The sequence below is a fragment of the Megachile rotundata genome, chromosome 4, assembly GCF_050947335.1.
Source record: "Megachile rotundata isolate GNS110a chromosome 4, iyMegRotu1, whole genome shotgun sequence".
Lineage (NCBI taxonomy): Eukaryota > Metazoa > Arthropoda > Insecta > Hymenoptera > Megachilidae > Megachile > Megachile rotundata.
In genome coordinates, this window is record NC_134986.1 from 18,226,951 (window position 1) to 18,246,647 (window position 19,697).

At 43.4% G+C, this 19,697-nt stretch overlaps 3 protein-coding genes across 7 annotated transcripts in view; 2 read left to right on the forward strand and 1 right to left on the reverse strand.

Annotated features, from left to right (window-relative positions):
* Positions 1-9,756, forward strand: part of osp (myosin phosphatase Rho interacting protein outspread) — a 220,273-nt gene extending 210,517 nt beyond the window's left edge. Inside the window, exons 10-17 of one of the 5 annotated variants that reach the window (XM_003699825.3) lie at positions 92-261; positions 523-1,478; positions 1,541-1,697; positions 1,758-4,592; positions 4,663-4,951; positions 5,685-6,090; positions 7,948-8,103; positions 8,469-9,756. In XM_003699825.3, coding sequence (XP_003699873.1) covers positions 92-261; positions 523-1,478; positions 1,541-1,697; positions 1,758-4,592; positions 4,663-4,951; positions 5,685-6,090; positions 7,948-8,103; positions 8,469-8,617 — 5,118 coding nt within the window. In that variant the 3' untranslated portion in view covers positions 8,618-9,756. Of the gene's footprint in view, positions 1-91; positions 262-522; positions 1,479-1,540; positions 1,698-1,757; positions 4,593-4,662; positions 4,952-5,227; positions 5,563-5,684; positions 6,091-7,947; positions 8,104-8,468 lie in introns of those variants that run through there. The other 4 variants (XM_076530953.1, XM_012292109.2, XM_012292130.2 and 1 more) reach the window with 4 other exon arrangements.
* Positions 9,757-9,839: 83 nt separating this feature from the next.
* LOC100878394 (uncharacterized) lies at positions 9,840-16,189 on the forward strand. Its single transcript, XM_012292049.2, has 14 exons — positions 9,840-10,122; positions 10,232-10,374; positions 10,430-10,606; positions 10,670-10,966; positions 11,385-11,499; positions 11,593-11,756; positions 13,504-13,746; positions 13,801-14,167; positions 14,240-14,390; positions 14,728-14,925; positions 14,994-15,136; positions 15,215-15,436; positions 15,511-15,849; positions 15,972-16,189. The coding sequence occupies exons 1-14, from the start codon at positions 10,039-10,041 to the stop codon at positions 15,990-15,992; spliced, it is 2,664 nt and encodes an 887-aa protein (XP_012147439.2). The 5' UTR covers positions 9,840-10,038; the 3' UTR covers positions 15,993-16,189.
* Positions 16,002-18,348, reverse strand: LOC100882611 (uncharacterized). Its single transcript, XM_076530967.1, has 3 exons — positions 18,189-18,348; positions 17,307-17,456; positions 16,002-16,456 (listed from the first exon to the last, which is right to left on the reverse strand). Exons 1-3 carry the CDS (start codon positions 18,312-18,314, stop codon positions 16,376-16,378), a joined length of 357 nt encoding a protein of 118 aa, XP_076387082.1. The 5' UTR covers positions 18,315-18,348; the 3' UTR covers positions 16,002-16,375.
* Positions 18,349-19,697: the final 1,349 nt, after the last annotated feature.

Sequence of the window (19,697 nt, forward strand, 5' to 3'; positions counted from 1 at the left end):
TCGAGAGTATCCCGCTGCTTGCCCTACATAGACAACGATGTCCTTCTTCTCTCCTTTCGCGCCGATACCTCATTCGGTTTCTTCGTTTTAGGCGTGGGACGATCGAGGGTCCACCGTGCTGTCCGCGGTGACGGCCGGGATACGAGATAGCTGGATGACTGCTATTCGAAGGGCTGCCAATTTGCCCGATCCGGATAGCAACGCAGATCTAACGGTTTGCCAGGACAGTCAGCAGGATAACACTCCGCAGTCACCTACCGCGTAAGATGCCATTTAAATTACGATCTTGTCTTCCAGTTAGATCATAAGATTCATATAGTACATGATATTGCACTGTGTATTGCGCATATCGCGAACATCTTTGCGGATGTGAAATAATGTCACGGTAAGATTGCGCCTTACAAAAAGATATCTTCGAGATTGCATTCTTGCAAGACCTACTTCTTCAAATCTACTTCTTTTATTCAACGAAATGTACCAATACTAAATACGCTCTAAGTTATGATTTCTTTTCATTCTCAGATCCATCACAGATCGCGAAAGGGACTCTGTTGTTCCTTCCACCTCGGTTACGCCTCGTTCGGTCCTGTTTTCCTCCGACGAGGAGTATAGAACAGCATCGGAAGGTGGCAGAAGAGAATCCGGCGACTGGTCGGAAGTGCCCGTCTCGCCGCCATTAGTGAGAAACGGAGATTGGCCGAGTGGGTTGAAGAGTTCGAGCTGGTCAGATTCCGCGAACCACGAATGGTCGGAGCTTCCTCCGTCGCCTCCGCTGACGAGAACCGCGTTATCGCGAGTGAAAGCTCGATCCAGATCGAGCTCGAGGTCCAGGGTGTACAAGAGAAGCCGCAGTTCTCCTCCGAGTTCCAGAAGAAGTACCCTGGACAGTGTGAGATCGGAGGATCTGATGATGGCCTGCTGCGAGCTCGGAGAGGACGAGGAGCAGCCCAATGGTCATCTGCAGAGCAACAGTTGTTTGTCGAGCGCCAACGAAAGTCCCTTGATCGTCGAGTTGTTGGAGAACCAGGTGTCTTTGCTGCGAGATCAGCTGGATCACAATGAAGCCCATCCAAGCACGCTACTAGTCATTATCGAGCGTCAGGAGAACGAGATCGAGAGTCTGAAGTCTCAGCTGAACACCGCGCGAGCCGACGTCGCTAGCGCCGAGAAAGAGTTATCCAGGTTGAGACAGCAGAAGGCTGAGGCCTCCATCAGGGAGAAACAGGTGGAAGAGTTGTTAGGTACGATCCAGAGGACGGAGCAGCAGAGGAGCAAGGACATGGATGACCTGGAGAAGATGAAGAAGATATACAATAGGGATAAGGAAATGTTGGAATGTAAGTTACTGGAGACGGAAGCCATCCTCAGGGAGACCAGCGAGCGGTGTGAAATGCTCTCGAAAGAACTGGCGTCCAGTCATAGGACCGTCGAACATCTGCAGGCAGAAATTGCTTCCTTGAGCAACAGATTGTCGCAAGGTACGTTATTTGAGTGAAACGAGATGAGACGTTTATTGAATGACTTGATTATTTCGATGTAGGAATCGAGGAGAACGACCGTTTGTACTCCAAGGTTAGAGAGTTGGAGGAGAAGGGAGGTCTGTCGGCTTCGAGGGAGCGTGGAAGGAGCTTCGATTCGCTCAGCGACTTGACGAACATCGAGCTGGATCTGGATTTAAATGCGCTGGATAAAGAAAGGTAACTATAGGATGGACATGTTTTTAGGAACGGTTCTTAACATTCCTTCGCCATTTTCAGAATAATGGAGGAGTACGACGAGCTCCGAAGTCGTTTCGAGAAAGCCATCCAAGAGATCCGGGCGATGCGCAAAGAGCTTCGGGAAGCGCACGCGATGCAGGACGCGTTGGAACTGGAGATTTTTGCGCACAAGCAGGACGCGGCCAGCGTTAGCGAAACGAACCAAGCTCAAATTCAGTTAATGGCGGCGAGGATCCAAGACCTGACGAACAAGCTAGCTGCCAGCGAGAAGCAAGTAAGAACGCTGAAGCAGAAGCTGACCAAAGCCGAGAGCAGGGACAAGAGGAGATCGCTGTCGTTAAAGGGTCGCGAGTCGTTTCAGATCTCCCAGGAGATGGAAGACAAGTTGCTGGACCTGGAGAACAAAATCTGCGCGATCGAACGCGGTAAGAGCATCGGTACGCCCGTGTCAACCGGTAGCAGCTCGAAGGAGTCGAGTCCTAATCCAAAGAAAGAGAAGAGGAGAGATAGCAAGAACCTGGACCGTACCAGGTTGAGAAGGAAGTCGTTAGATAGCGCGACCAGCTCTGAACCAATGAAGGTGTTGATAAGATTGAGTACGCTGGAGACTAAGGTGGCAAACGTGACGGAGAATATGGCCAGCGACGCGGAGAAGGATTCTAGCGAGTGCAGCGAAGTGAGCGGATCATCCACTAGCGAAGTGTCGCTGGAGATCATTGCGAGGCTAAGAAAATTGGAGAGGGTGGTATCGAAGTCGAAGAGGAGGCTGGAGAAGTGTTTAGGTTCGACGCAGGCGGAGGACAAAGCGGAAAAGTGTTTGCGCGAGGTGAACGATATCCTGGACTCGTGTTTAGAATGTAAGAAAAATCAAGCTAGCGCTCAAGCGACCGAGTCAGTAGGCGTAGTGGTATCTAGACTAGAGACTATACTTAAAGATAAATTCACCGAGCTCACGAAGAGACGGCAGACGCTGGCGCAGAACGGTGAACTGGATGACAGAGAGAAGATGAAGCTGATCGCCGAGAGGGTGGCGTTCGAGTTTATCGTTCTGAGGCAGATCAAGCGAGCGATCGGTCGCACGTACGATAGAAGTGCCGTTCTCAGTGAATTGGTCGAAACTAGTCAGCTTGCCTCAAGCTTAATGCGTAAGATTCATGGAACTAAGCCCAAAACGTACCAAAACACCAGTTACATTCAGTATCTTACTAAAGTGTTAGCAAATAAGTTAGTACTAGTAGGCGGCGTGAACGCGACAGAAACGTCGAAGGAGGTTTCCGCTGCTCGCAGCGAGAGTTTGAACTTCTTGCTGCAGAAGCAACGCGAAGTCAACGAGACCGTGCGGCGATACAAGGAGACGAAACTGAGGCAGCTAGCCGAGGCTTTGGCCGTTGAAACGTTGAGCATGTCGGACAAGGAGGACCTTGGCAAACAACAGGCGAGCAATTCTAGCAAGAAGTTGTTGGAAGATCGGCGAATTCGCGAGGCGTGGGCATTGGCTCAGGAGACGGTCAGCAAAGAGTTGGTGCAAGCGGAAGTGTCTCACGTGATCATGCGTTGCGGTCAGATGTACGAACAGAACGTCACCAGCATCACCGACGTCTGCCTCAATTTCGACGGTGCGGAAAACATCACGTTGGAATCTTGGATAGACGCGACGCAAGCGAGACTGCGACAAGAAATCGAACTATCCACGCGCGAGCTGTCGGACGCGTACGAGGAGTGTCTTCGTTTGTTGAAGAGGAACAAGTCAACGGTGGAAACGAAGTACGAGTCTCGGCAGTTGTTGACGGACTACGCAGACGTGATCGCGCACAAAGCTTTAATCGATGCCAGAATCGGCCTTCTTCAGGAGAACACGAAACAGTTGACAAGCTATCCTGGAGAGACTTTCGTATCTAGTCTAATCCGAAACGACGACCTTCTTTCCTGTCTATTCGCGGACGATCACGATTTCCAAAGCAATCCGATTCTCGACGCCGAGTACAGTTACCTTTATCAACAATTTAGCAAGGAGTGCGAGGAGAGGATATCCGGGAAGCGTGGCTCGAAAGAGCAGCTGAAGAACGTTGGTCAGAGTTTGCTCAGCTTAGAGGAGGATCTGATGGAGCTGAGCAAACGCGTCAGAGAGAAGTCGTGCGAGAACGCTGACGGCATCGTTTGGCCCAAATCGCCAGCCGTCTCGGACTGGTCGAACGTTTGCGAGAAGTGTTCGCAGCTGCGCGAGCAAATCAAGAAGCTGAGCGAGTACATGAATCGTATAACTTGCAAACAATGCGAACAGTTGCAGGAGACCATTCAGAGGATAACCGCGGAGCACAACGAAGAATTGGAAACTCTGAAGCGCAACCAGGAACGGGATCTGATGGACATCAAGGGAGAATTGGATAACCAGAGGCAATCTTTGACCTCTCAGTACGAGCAGGAAGCTGCTAGTCTGCGAGAAAAGGCGAGGAAGTTGGAATACAGATTGAACGCCATGGATTCCGAGCACTCTGCTCACGTGAACGAACTGAGAGCCGCTTATCAAAGATCCATGAGCGCGGAGTTGGACACCGACGCGGAGACGAGGAAGAGGTACAAGGAGGAGATCAAACAGCTGCGAGCACTGTGCGAGAAAGGATTGCTGGCGATGGAAAACTCTCACAGACGCATCATCTCCGAAATGGAGGAGAAACATCGGCAGGAACTGGAGAATCTGAGGGTGGAGAAAGAGCAGGCGTTGTCAGAGGAGACCCAAGCTACTCTGGCAGCGTTGGATGCCATGAGAAAAGCACACGAACACGAGGTGCAGAAGGAGATAGCCAAGTTCAAGCAAGAGTTCATCAAACAGATGCAAGCACGCGAAGACATAGGCGTGCTTCACAAGGAACACGAGTGAGTACTTGTTCATTAATTTACCACGTTCGATTGGGTACGGGAAAGTATTAAATAAAATAATTTTCAGGGAGGAGATGGAGGAGATCAAACAGGAGATTCTCTCGTTATCTGCCAAGTATTCCTCCAAATGCGTGGAGTCCGCGGCTCTGGAGGAAAAAGTGGGTTCTCTCACGAAACAGCTAGCTCAAGCGCAACAGCACATCATGCAACTGGACGCACGAAATAAACAGCTGAGAGCTCATTTGGTATTGGACACGAACGATGGTGCTATCAACGACACCGTGCAAATGTTGAGGGGCAAAGAAAACGACATAGCCGAACCGAGAGAGGATCTCTACAAATTGCAGCAATTGAAGGTAATCCTACAGCTGTCCATTGCCAACTAGTCCCATTTACAACAAGTAGATGTGGTTAACAAGTGTACACTACTAAATGATTAACTCCGCTGCAATTACATATTATGGCGTCACCCCGTGCTAGCTTTCTGCAGTTTTCGCAAAACGTTGTACATAAACGGCAGCAATGATGCCAGCTAGAGTTAGACTTGGGTACAGCAAAGCTTTATTCCGTTCACGGACATTTTAACCCTCGGCTGGTAGGGGAGGAGCAACATGACTCACTTTATTTTTCAGACTCGACCGACATCTCGTCCAGTGACGTTCGTAAAATGCATGGTGTCACATTGATCCTCCTCTGCCGGTTACGTAACCAATCACCGCACTCCATGAATCTCGAGGGTTAATTAATAATTAACAGTGGCAACGCGAAATCAGCCGAGATCATCGATGGTTCTCCACGGAGGTTTTACTGTACCTGAGAGCGACCTCAACCCATAACGTGTAATTGTACTCGGGTGCACCGTGGACTTCTTTTGGCTAAGAGGAAGCGTGGAGGGAGGAGTCTTGCCTTTGGGAGAATTTTAATCACCAGGGTGCACAGTTTTCTCGACGCCTCCTCTTAAACAAAGGTTAGCCCGAAGTGCACGCGACCGTACCGGATTGGCCCGAGCAGCATCGATCCTAACGATCGTGTTAACCCACATTCAGCCGCACTCTGACGCATATATTATTTTCGATATTTCACTAACAGCATGGGGACGGCCCTCGTGATACGTCCGGTGTGCCATCGAAATCGACAGGCTACTCGCCGCCTTATTCGCCGCACCGTGTCCGGAGTAGTCACGAGCCGCTGGCACGAGCGAGTAGCGAGGAGCAGAGATTGACGGGCGAACGGCCGAAAAGCTCGCTGTCCACGTTGCAAAAGAGCACGCCGGACAAGCCGGCCGCGTTCTCCTACAAGCTCGAACGCATTAAGTCGGTGTCGTTGCCTTACTCGAGTAACTTGGTTAGGCCGGGCGGTAATTCTGGCGGCGTTCAGTCGCACGATAGGAAAGAGACGGCGAGCTTAGGGCAAAAGGGCCAAGAGCGTAACGGTCTGGCCTCGCCTCTGTGGGACAGCTTGAGACCAAGGAGCGGACTGCCCCATCAGTATCAAGGTACAGAAGAAAGGTGAAAACGGAAGCGGCGGTCGAGACACCTCCACTGCCGGTGGATCGTTGCTCTTTCAATCCTCCTCGAACACTCGTCTCTGCTTCTCTGAAACTTGCATTCATTCTCGAGCTCGGACAGGATAGCGTTGATTCTGTCGTACGTTGCTTCTCTGTCGATTGTATTGGGTTGTTTCAACAATTCGACGAATACTTACGCTGACCTTCTAGTAAAATATAAGTTGGTGCTATGCGGCGTTTGAAATAATTTTGTAATTGCAAATTATTTTTCATTAAGATTTCTATTTTGTCAATTCACTAGCGAGTGCGGTAGAGTTCCCTAGAAAAAATAGCAAAAGTATGAAATGTAAGGAAGGTCATCATCTGTACCGCCATTTTTTCTACGGAGTTCACGACGCTCGTTGCTGCCATTTTTGTATCCATAGCAGCTTTACAGTTCCGATAACAGAACTCGAATTCTGCGAACAACCCAATACTTGATAGACGATGTCTTGAATGAACTATCGTTCGAGATCCAGCCAACTGTAGAGCATGCATTTCGCGAGGATCCACTGTGCTGTTTATTCTAACAACGAAAAGTAGTGCTCGTCAGTTCGTTGTTATTTAAGGAGAGAGAAAAGGAAAATGTAAGACTAACTAACGGGTGCTTTGTACTAGAAATTAACTGCTTCGATTGTTAGCGTCAAACGATCTCGTGTTTTTCATTGCAATCGGCATGGAACGTATTTGTTGTGCAATCATTTTGTTAATTACATGTGTACACGCGTCGATTACGTTCAAAACGTTCGCGCGAGTGTTTCGATTCGGTTCCCTTCGACGAACTGGGGTCGCTGGTGACCCTTTTTGTATACCGTTTAGAAAAAGAGAGCTTAATGTAAGGTGTCGAATCGAGAGCTTAAAAATCTAATTAATCATATTGTTAGTAACACGCATAATCGCGATACTCGGATAGTTAAACTTGGCTATAAGCTAACATGGGAAACGTATTTTTCATGGTGTATGTGCAACAACGCAAAGTAACCTTGCCTTTCTGTGAGTGTGATTTTGTACTCGTTGAATGTCTAATCTGTACGCATAATCTTCAACATTTTTATTAACATGGGAGCTGCGCAGAAATCCAACCCTTTCTAACGCAACCTACAGACATTTGTTATATCAGAAACCTTTTGTACCGAACCTTTTGCACTTTTTTACGGAGAAACTATTTTTGCAATATGTACACTGTTAGTCGAACATCGAACTCTGATGCTGATTTCTGCGCATTTCCAAACAGCAACAACATACTGTAACGCGAGTATAATTGTAAGAATAACGTCGCTTAACTGTTGGGAACATACTAGGTGTGTAAGGTATTAGTCTTTTATTATGATCATTATGTCAGTTAGGAAATTAAGTTATGTCGGTGGCAGTGTAATGATAACAAAATGGACGCAACTTAAGCTAAGATGACTTTTGGAATATTTTTTCATTTAGAAACAGAATGTTCCTTCGAGCTAGATCGCAATAGTTAACGTTCAGAAATCCATCTTTATAAGAATTCAAAGACTGAAGCATCGACTGTCGAGAAATTATTTTCAAAATAGATATTGTCTAGTTCAGTGATGAACAAACAACTTCGATTCAATAATTTCCAAATTTTTAGCAAGTATTCAATTACATAAATTATAACGATTTACGAAATCTCATCGTGACACAATATGTCCATCACTGGTCTAGTAGAACTTAATATTCATGGTCATCTTACCGAGAGAATTGATAAATTAAATTGTTCCGGAACGATCGCTTATGAAAAGAAATGGAAACGAAGCAGGATAATCGTATTTCGCCAATTATTTGACACGAAAGGTGGCACAGCAGAGATGCGAGTCGACAGCGCTGGCAGCCGGTGGCAGGACAACCACAAAAATGAAAAGCAGCAACAACACTCGGAGACATTCCTCCGTGCCGACAATCCTCACACGTCCCGCCTCACCCCGGAACCCCCAGCTCTCTCCGTTGCAGGTCCGTTCTTTTCTTTGCCAGTTAAGACGAATAGTTTGCCGAATCGTTGCCAAAACTCGCATCCACGAATCGTTTCACCATGGTTTGCATATTTACGTTCACTTCTGACTGGTGCTTTTGGTTGTTTCAGTAAACTAGCTTTGGTAGCTTGCAGTCGATCGAGTTGTCTCGATCTTTTCTGAACTTCGGCCTGATATTCTCGCTTTTCACTTTGGGTTTCCGTGCTTGAACAACTCATCTGCATACTTACGAGATCAAACGGATTTCGATATCCAAATTCTGATGCAGATGCGTTGAGCAAAGAGTTCGAGGCGATACAGCGGAAGTTCGAAAGAAAGAGGAGTAAAGGTAGATTCTGTTTACAGAGCTGATGAGGTCTCCAGCAGTGAGGTGGTCCAGCAGAAGTTGTCGCAGTCTGCCTCCCACGCCTACGCCGAATTACCATCACCCGCTCCACCCCCCACTGCCAGCGGTGGGCATGGTCGCCGAGAGGAAGAAGCGTTTTGAACTCTAATTTGCTGTTACCTTTCGATTTTATGTAAGGAGGTTCAGGGTCGCGCACATCGTCGGAGAACACAAGCTTAAAAATGAATGCGATTCTTTTCGAATGGTGCTAGACTGGTTGCTCGTTGCACCTGTATCCGCGTTGAAAACGCGAACGATTTTATCGTTGTTTCGTTGCATGGTCATCCTTGGAACTGGTATATCATTAATAACAATCGAACAATCATTTGGACGGATCTTTTTTCACTGCCATAGCGATAAAGCATCGATAGAGTGGAGCAGCAAAAAATATTGAAATTCCAAGGAAAATGTTTGACGGTCGCTTGGGACCGTGCTCTCGTCGTGACGTAACGATATTGAGCGTGTTTATCAGGTAAACATGATTCAATAGCCTAAACGAGGCTCAGGTCCCGCGCGAGGCTCGCGGATTTCGCTGCGCGATTAAAACGTTGGACGCCTATCGACGATAGGCTGTTTTTCGATGGGACTTTCGTTCGTTTGTAAAAAGGTTTCCAATCGATTGTTTCTTTTCATTCGTTGACACGATTTTTTCACGGTTTTTTCGATCTTGCACGAGCATTTATTTGAAGACGGATGAAACGTTTACCCTTCTTTTTTTTTACGTCGTTCGAGGTCGAAAAATATTCGTACGCTTTGTTTCGCTCTCGTTATGTATAGATTCTGCACATAATTGAATATACGGCGTTGTCACTTTGCACTGTGTATTACCGCATTGTCTCATTGTGTAAATGTTTTTGTCGGATCGCGATATCATTTTCTTTTCATGTTAATATTGTATAGTTTATGACGTTTTCGATTTAAGGAGCAAATTATAAATAGCCTAGAATTAACCCCCTCTTCCATGTCAAATGGATTGTTTATATTATATGTTATTATTGTATTCTATATTATATATATTATATATATTGTCGCGATTCGTTCCAATGGGGATATCGTTCGGCATCGTGAGAGCGAAAAAAAAAGAGGAAATTATCGATAACAGTACGATTCATTATCTCTTATGTAGAGTAATTACTCAGGATTGTTTAACATTTATAATATATTACGATTATACTTATTGTATTTGTATTATAATTTATAATAACGTTTGAAATAAAATATAGTAACCATTGACGTGAATATTACGAATTCACAACGTTGTAATACATTATCCACTACAAAAACTTTACCGATTAATTATAAAAGATTAATAACTCAATTATAGGATAACTAAAGTTAACAATTTGTATTTACCGCGTTAGCGTTAGACTATTATATGTCTGCGCATGCGCACTGACCGCCATATTTACCGTGGATGCGTACGAACTCCAGAACACCAAGTTCTTTATTTTCAAATATAGTTTCTATATTATTTCACACGGTGTTTGGCAATTTTCAAGTGCAAATCGTAATTTTTAATTATTTCTGAACATGGAGCCTTTATTCCAATTAGATATAGACCTTTTATTGATAAGTACGAAGCAGAAATTGATGCAGCAGCACGTGTATTCTCAGGTACGTATATTAATCGTTCAACCCCTCACGAAATTCTTATATCTTTATTCGTAAATGTATTCTTATACCGTATGATAAATTACAAGAATTCAAGAGGAATTATTTTTAGATCACATGCATAGAACGACTGTCTAACTTGTTCAAAAATGGCGGCGCAGCAAGCAAAGAGGCGGTTCTCTCAAAGCTGGTTAAATTCGATATACTATCAACTGTATTCGAACTCTTGCAAACTTCTAGTGAACGTCTTCTCCCGTACGTTTCATTTAAAGTACCAAAGAGCAACTCTAACATAGTCTTTCATTAATAGATGCGTCCTCGATTTCATAAACCTGATAATCCTATACCGGAAGTTCTACGAGTACCACATAGCGAAAGAAGCCACGGATTCAATCTTGAAGGTTACAGTCTGCATCTTAAAGTCCCGCAGTAAAGAGACGCAGCTGATACACAAGCTCATTTCAACGATTTACGATATATTGCAGAGGTTATGAATCGTTTATTATCAACAACTTGTTAATTCACTCTCATGGACGTCTCAAATTTTTAGAGCGATAGAGTTTAACGCCGAGTTTGAAGAAGTTTGCAACTCGCAACAAATAATATCCCTTCTGAAATCCTTGCTCCTGGATGATTCGACGGATCCAAAAATAAAATTCTCCGCCGTAGCATTACTGAATCTCGTTTTGGAGAACATTGATTTTGAAAATGACTGCGATGAGAGCGTGTTTCAACTTTGTAATAAAACTATCGATCTTATGAAAGAGATCGTTAAATACAGCGACGATGAAGCTTCGGTTGAGTTAGCTGCTTTGGCGCTTTGCGCAGCTTGCGCTTCTGGTAGTCGGTGAGACATATTAAAATATAGTACCTGTTCAAGATTGCCACTTAATAAGAACAGATTGCTGCCTTTGAATAACATACCAGCCAATAAAGGTTAATTATTCTTCAATTTTCCGTAATTAATTGCTGTACCTTGTTACAAAGATACAGGAATTTAACAATTTGTTAATATGCGTCTCGATATAACTTCGTTTTTGTAGCGCAGCTGTAATTACCTATAATTCAAATGGAATTTTCAAACATAGATTGTAACATGTTAATTACAGCCTGTGTGCTCTCTGAGCACGCGAGAATTATTACCGCGATTAATTTAACGACCTTAAATTATAATTGCGATTAAACTGCATATATAAAATCTTGAAATTGGTACGATTTACTTTAATGAGAACTCGAATGCGCAACTCGTAAGATTCTCTTCTCAGATTGTGTACCGAGCAAAACGACGGAAGACCCTTCAGTAAAGTTTCTCGATGCAAAGACGCTTTGGCAAAGACGATCTACGCAACGACGATGAGCACGATCGTACCTTACGTTAAAGTAAGTTATCGGCTCCTAAGATCGTTATTATAACGTCGCACTGACGCCGTTTAATTACCACCGTCAAAGTTACGTTTTATTGCCATCTGTCAGGATGCAGAGTCAAACGGGATAGACAGGGTCAAATTCCACAGGAATCTCGTGACTTGTTTGAACAATCTTTATAAGCTGAGTAGCTGCAGCCACGACAACTTGTCAAACCACTTGACCGCCAACGGATATCTGAAGTACTTCTTGCTTTTAACCACCAGGCTTCCGTAAGTCGTATACTGAACTTGAAATTGAGTTCGCAAAGCGAAATGGAGTTGGTCGACCAATTGGCCATTGGTTACGTTTAATCAGACTATCTCTCGCAATAGTGAAATTGCTACTTACTTTTATGATGTACATTAACGAATCCTTTCAAGTACGATACTATCAGATTCAGTTTGGACATAAAAAGTTATTGCTATAATTCCAGTTGAATTCTAAGTTCGACGACTTTATAAATGCAAATGAAACTATAATACTCTTGTTATATTGCTGGAGGTGTGGTTGTAGGAGCGCTGCATTCCTGGAATTGCTAAGGGTTGAAATCCTGCTCGATATGCAACGCCTCCAGGTGTATAATATGCTGAGGTACAATGCACCGAGTGTAGTGCACTGAAATGCGTTGGGATACAACAGGTTGACGTACACAATGCATCGAGATGCATTCACATGCATGCAATGCGTTCACGTGCAACATGTTCATGTACAACGTGTCAATATGCAACGTGTTGATGTACAACGTGTCAATATGCATCACACTGAAATACAACGCGTCGACGAACACAATGTATTGAAATAGAACGCGTCAACGCGCAACGTGTTGGTGTACAACGTGTCAATATGCAACATGTTGATGTACAACGTGTCAATATGCATCACACTGAAATACAACGCGTCGACGAACACAATGTATTGAAATAGAACGCGTCAACGCGCAACGTGTTGGTGTACAACGTGTCAATATGCAACGTGTTGATGTACAACGAGTCAATATGCAACGTGTTGATGTACAACTTGTCAATATGCAACATGTTGATGTACAACGTGTCAATATGCATCACACTGAAATACAACGCGTCGACGAACACAATGTGTTGAAATAGAACGCGTAATACATGCAACGCACCAAAATACAACGCGTCGTGGTACAACATGCAAACCTATGTAACGCGCCGAAGTACAATGCGCCGAAACTCAACGCGTTGACATGTAACGCGCCGAAGTACAATGCGCTGGAATTCAACGCGTCGACATGTAACGCGTCAATACACAACGCATTGATATGTAACGCACCGAAACTCAACGCGTCGACATGTAACGCGCCGAAGTACAATGCGCTGGAATTCAACGCGTCAATACACAACGCGTTGATATGTAATGCATCGAAACTCAACGCGTCGACATGCAACGCGCTGAAATACAACGCGTCATGGTACAACATGCAACCTATGTAACGCGCCGAAATACAATGCGCTGAAATTCAACGCGTCAACTTGTAACGCGTCAATACACAACGCGTTGATATGTAACGTACCGAAACTCAACGCGTCGACATGTAACGCGCCGAAGTACAATGCGCTGAAATTCAACGCGTCAATTTGTAACGCGTCAATACACAACGCGTTGATGTGTAACGCACCGAAACTCAATGCGTTGATACGCAATGTGCTGAAAGACAACGCGTCGATATGTAACGTGCCGAATCACAACCCACCAATACTCAACGCGTCGACATATAACGCACCGAAGTTCAACGTCGATGTGTAATGCGCTGAAGTACAACGCGTTGAGACACCACATATCAACATACAACGCGTCGAAATCCTACATATCCCCTATGCGACGCATCAACACTCAACGCGTAAATCTCCACATTCCACACCGACAGAAATCTTCTGCAAAATTCATACACTCTCAGCAATATAACAAGAGTCCTCCACAAATAAAACCTAGACTAACCCATCGATATTACAGAGAAAATCTTCGTCGCAGTACCTGCGTGCTGCTATCCCGAATAATAACCACTCTGGCTAGCAAATCCCTGTCGATCAGCCAATGGCCCGAAGGTGCAACTGGTTTCGAAACCATGATGCATCGAGGACTGTTAGACCTGCCAAGAGATTCTGAACAATGGAAAAACGTAATCGCACGCCATCAAGATGGAAGCGCTGTTGCACTGATGATGTTAATCTACTATCACTTTCACGGGACCAGAGAGTACGACGTTATATCTACTGTAACTCGAAAGAGATTGTAACACGAGTATTTCAGGATCGACATGATATGTTTGAAGTCCCTGATCACGAGAATCATCAATTTGTCAAAATGCGAGGTGTCCTCGCAAATTCTGAAAGTTTTATGGTTTCTGTTTGCCGTGGCATCCGTGTCGCATTCATCATCGAGCTCGGAACAGGATTACGGGAAAGCCGTGAAGCGATTGGCAGCCGCGTTGCAATATTCTAGACTCGACGATTGCTACACACACCACATAGATCTGTTACATTATTGCTTGAAATGCGCGGAGTTTCCGAAAGATTTGCGAAACAGAGCTATGGACTTGTGGTTGGTGGAGTCAGAGGGGGACATCAAGCCGCTGTTGACTCTCGATTGTGACACGGTTGTACGACATTACTTGATGGTAATCAAGGTCTTTTTTATTTTAAAAATTCGTAACGGATTGATATAGATACTGATTAGCACTGTTTGTAAGCTCGTGATACAGGATGGTTATTCCGAGAAGATTATCAAGCTGGCCATGAAAGGGATTCGAGAGATGATTCATCTGAACAAGGCTAAAGAGGTCGCAGAAATTGCTTGGCACATGCTGCCTAATCTCTTGCTTTCTTATCAACCGGAAAAGGGTACTATCTTTCAAACGTATTTAGATTACGGTTGACTGTAAAATACATCGTGAATTGATCAGTTACCTCGTCGAACTGTGACATACAGTTACTCACATTAATACTAGATCATTGCTGCATTTCTTATTGTATACAAATTGTAACATAACAAACAATTTGTTCAACCAAGCACCATAGGAAGCAAAGATTTGTTGGCGTATTTTTACTCTACTGATGGTTCATCTCTCTATGCAATGCATCTAAGTTAACTGCTCCATAGTCCAACAAATGCAGAAATAGTGTAATATTAATGCGAGTAACCGTGTAGCAAACAAAGGTAACAGAAAGAAGGTTACAGACGAGCAGGTCAAGGCGGTGCTAGAATTGACAAACATCTCCGTTCCTGGTACCTTGTCCTCGAGCGTGAAGAATCGGTGCGCGGACAGTCTGGTAAGAATCGTGCTGCGACGAGAAGCGGATCCGAAGCTGAGGACATTGGCGGTAATGCAGTCGTACGTCTTGCTGGTCACGTCCTCCGCGATCAAGCCGTTCACGAGTACATATTTCAGCTCGTTCAATAAATACGAAAAGACAGAAAACAGTTCTCCATTTTCGAAATTGCAGTTCTCGAGAGATACCTCACGACCGCGCACTTCTTGGAGGAACTGATCGTGCAATGTTTTTCCACGGACACTCCGGAATTGTCGACGGTTTGTTTGAAGCTCCTCGCGTTTATTATTCACTGTCAAGGGAAATCGTCGATCCAGGTGCGCGGACCGTTTGCTGTTCGTAAATAATAAATCTCGTCGACGATCGAATTCGTTCCATTCCATATTTTTTTCCAGCGTGATAAGCCGTTGACGATTGACGTGCAAAGCTTAGCCGATTTGCTGTTAAATACGAGGAAATCCGTCCACTCGTCGATCAATGCAATGCAACTCGCGTTGGAAATTTTAACTCAAAATATTGATGGATCTGCTGTCAGTCTGATCCGAAACGCGAGCAATAGCAATGGAGTGAGAGGGATTCTCAATCTCTATGAAACTCTTGTCATCGTACACGGCAACGTCAGTATTTTAATTGAAAAATAATAAGAAATTGTTCATGCAATACCTGTTCACGTAATCTTATTTACCTACAGGGAGATCCAACGCAGAGAGATTTAGCGTATCAATGCCTTACGAGTACTTTGAAGTTCTGTCACAACCACGCGGAGTCGTTGATGTACCACGTGTGCAGCCTAATGAGCAACTACGGTATCATAGTCTACACCCTGAAGGTAGGCCACGTGTCGTGCCACTTTTTGGACTTCGTTTCGACCTGGCTTCGCTGTCGAAAGAGGTATTGCGTCGACGAAGGTCTCTGGAATCCGAGATTACTCCGTAAAACTCCGTTCCACGAAACTTTAGATCAGATTAAAAAATACGTGGACAGCTCGAAGAACTCGCGGACGGAAGCGTTCAATTGTCTGCGTTACGCGGTGGGTGATTAAACATTAATCTTTGAATCGTGACTTAAGTTAAATTAAAAATAAAATTTAAGCTGCATGGATCCTTCGCTCATCCATGATTAAATTTTGTTCACGAAACTTTGTCTTTTCAGCTGTCGCAGTTTGAAGAATAGAAACAGGAAGGTTTTTGCTTTAACAGTTTATTTCATCCGTGCAACATCGTTCGTAACATCGGCTTAACATGGTAATACGTGCGTACAAAAAGTAGAAAAAGATTATCCGCGACGAATTTAATTCGTCCGAGTGTAACGCGTGCGCTTCTGCGTGATATCATGAAATATAGCATTCTTTTTTTGGTTGTTTCGCTAAATAGCTTGATCGCCCTCCTCGCTCTAATCCCCCAATCCCCCCAGCTTGGCTGTTGACCTCTAAAAATTTCAATTGGAACTGGTTGGACGCGATTGTGCGGTGCGTCTGTCGCTTCGAATGCCCGCGATTCGATGGCGTTGCGATTGCTCTGCTTTGTGATTGTGCCGTCGTTTCGGCTTGGTTTTTGTTACTTTCGTGGTCGTCCGTTGCGCTGCATGAAGCAACCCTTGAAGGAGTTCAATCTCACGTCGATCTCACCTTCTTCTAGCTGCAAGGACAGTTATCTTCATCAGGGCTTCGATAAAAATAGATATGCGATTTTTCACCTACAAACTTCAACAATGAACTATTGTAACCTAACTATTAAATTCACTGTTAAAACATGTAATAGATTTTTCATACATAATAAGAAGTAACAAAAAATAAAGCTATACAGCAAGTCTATATTTTGAGGACACTTTCTGAAGCTATATTGCAAATTTATATTTTGAGGACACTTTCTGAAGCTATACAGCAAGTCTATATCTTGAGGACACTTTCTGAAGCTATATTGCAAATTTATATTTTGAGGACACTTTCTGAAGCTATACAGCAAGTCTGTATTTTGAGGACACTTTCTGAAACTATACAGCAAGTCTATATCTTGAGGACACTTTCTGAAGCTATATTGCAAATTTATATTTTGAGGACACTTTCTGAAGCTATACAGCAAGTCTATATTTTGAGGACACTTTCTGAAGCTATATTGCAAATTTATATTTTGAGGACACTTTCTCAAGCTATGCAGCAGGTTTATATTTTGAGGACACTTTCTGAAACTATACAGCAAGTCTATATCTTGAGGACACTTTAATAATATCTTAAGAGAGTACTTCATAAATAATATTTACTTTGTATGATTATGTTTACGTCTGAAAGTCTGTCATTCGTTAACAATGTACTTTGAAATGTGTCTTTGTTAATAATAGTTATTAAGAGCAGTTCAAAAGGAAATGTACTTCGGAAAGTGTCTTTGTTAATAACATTTATTAAAAACAGTTCAAAGGGAAATGTACTTTGAAAAGCGCCTATTATAATAGTTATTAAAAACAGTTTAAAGGGAAATGAATAGCGATTACCTGGTCGAACAAGTATATTTCTTTATAACAGGACGGTGACACGCATTCGCGAATGCATCTGGTTTTGGCGATGCCGGTCCTCTGCGTCGAAAGCATCTTGCAAGCGCCGCTTTCTTCGCAAGCCTGCTCGAACTGCCTGAAGAGAAGTTCCTGCGAGATCGAGATCAAAATAAGTCGAGAAACATGGGAATCGATCGTGAAGTGATGCTCGACGCGTAGCGAGAAAACATTGGACGATTCTCGCGCACGATAACCGGATAAAATCGAGCGCAACAATTGGTTCGAGCCTGTTCAAAGATTAACCCCAATTAATGCTCGTATAAGTCCCGTTATTGGTGCAGCGTGTTCAATTTTCTCTAAGAATCCTTTCTCTCTGTGATGCAACAATAAAACTGTATCTAACAAAATACTTGAACCGTTCTACTTTTTAACGCTGCTTGAACAGAGTCGGATCAACGCGCACCCTTCACTCGCACCGTTTTCAGGTTAACGGCAAATCGATTCAACCCCTCAAGGAATTGGTGAAACCCGTTATGGCCCCCATGGAAATGTCAGGCGTCGAATGTCACACGTTTCACTTCAACGATATCACTCGCCTCGAAATGCTATACAATGTTGATAAACAAAACCACCGAATCAACCGCGTATGTTGCCCTTAACAGATCATCAATAGATACACGATTTTTTTTAAGCACATCACAGGAGTTCTAAAGATTATACATGATTGAAAAGTAATTACTACAAGCTTATCCCGGTGGAAAAAATTCCTGCAGACGTTTACGAAGCAAGAGCGCCACCCCGACAACAAGGGTGGCCAGCCATAACCTGTACTCGATCGAACGCGTTCCTTACACGGTTCTCCCGGTATTTCAACCGACTTACATTCTTGGTAGTCTCCTTGTACGGATACTCGGGGAAGGTGAAGGTCTTGGCGAAGCTTCCCGGCCCTTCCTGCAGGTGTTCGACGACGAGGATCAGGCCGATCGCGAACGCCACCCCCGGCGCCATGTTGAGCAGCCGGCTACGATCAATATGATAGGGTGGCGCTTCTCTTCTTGCCGCGAGCTTCGCTCTTTCCAACCCGTAAAAACGAACGGGACGAAGGATCCATCGTGATCATACCTCGATGAACCTGTCAATTCCCTTTGGTCGCTTGTCCCATGAAATTGACTTTTAAGATCGCTCGGGGAGAAGCGAGATCGACCACGGGGGCTCACTGACGCCTCCGCCAGGATTCGTTTCGTTGCTTCCATTTTTGAGCCTCGGACGCTGACGAGCTTCCTCTTTTTGTACAAATTGAACGCGCGACAGACGATCGACGGATTTGCTGAATTTGCAAGTGCCAAGAGAGATTGGCTCCATGTTTTGCGAACTGGATGCGGTTTTCGCACGTGGTTTTACCGTGACACAAGATTTTTGGACGGGATTTAGGTTTCGGAGGTCGATATGCTTTTTATGATTCAGGGAACATATTGGAATTTCAGGAGAATGAGTTTCAAATATTTTGGAGGTTTTGGGAATGAGGGGGATTGATAGTTCGGAAGTTCAACCCCTTGCCTTACGATTTAATTTCTAACTGTAATAAACAACAAGATCGTTGTTTTATGTTTGACCCTGTCAGCACACCATGCCTTTGAGGCGTCATTGTAAGCTAAGGAGTTAAATTCAAAAACTAATTGAATTCTCAGGGGTTGATTTCAACTACTTATAATAATATGTAAGTACTTAACCCTTGGCGCTCGAGAGACAATAGTGGAAATTATTAGCAGAGAAATAATAAAAAGAACTCATTTAATATTTTAACATTTGAAGAACTCATTTAACATTTTAACATTTGAGGAACTCATTTAACATTTTAACATTTTAAGAATTCATTTAACATTTTAATATTTTAAAAACTCATTTAACATTTCAACATTTGAGGAACTTATTTAACATTTTAACATTTGAGGAACTCATTTAACATTTTAACATTATAAGAACTCATTTAACATTTTAACATTTGAAGAATCCATTTAACATTTTAACATTTTAAGAACTCATTTAACATTTTAACATTTGAGGAATCCATTTAACATTTTAATATTTTAAAAACTCATTTAACATTTTAACATTTTAAGAACTCATTTAACATTTTAACATTTGAAGAACTCATTTAACATTTTAACATTTGAAGAACTTATTTAACATTTTAACATTATAAGAACTCATTTAACATTTTAACATTTTAAGAATCCATTTAACATTTTAACATTTTAAAAAATCATTTAACATTTTAACATTTTAAAAACTCATTTAACATTTTAACATTATAAGAACTCATTTAACATTTTAACATTTTAAAAACTCATTTAACATTTTGACATTTGAAGAACTCATTTAACATTCTAA

Coding starts and splice junctions, on each gene's coding strand:
- LOC100878394 (XM_012292049.2), top strand. CDS start 10,039: ATGGAGCCTTTATTCCAATTAGATATAGACCTTTTATTGATAAGTACG. Junction 11,500..11,592: donor CGATCGTACCTTACGTTAAA/GTAAGTTATCGG, acceptor GCCATCTGTCAG/GATGCAGAGTCAAACGGGAT. Junction 15,137..15,214: donor AAGGGAAATCGTCGATCCAG/GTGCGCGGACCG, acceptor ATTTTTTTCCAG/CGTGATAAGCCGTTGACGAT.
- LOC100882611 (XM_076530967.1), bottom strand. CDS start 18,314: ATGGCGCCGGGGGTGGCGTTCGCGATCGGCCTGATCCTCGTCGTCGAA. Junction 17,457..18,188: donor ACAAGGAGACTACCAAGAAT/GTAAGTCGGTTG, acceptor TCGATCTCGCAG/GAACTTCTCTTCAGGCAGTT. Junction 16,457..17,306: donor AAATATACTTGTTCGACCAG/GTAATCGCTATT, acceptor CTGTCCTTGCAG/CTAGAAGAAGGTGAGATCGA.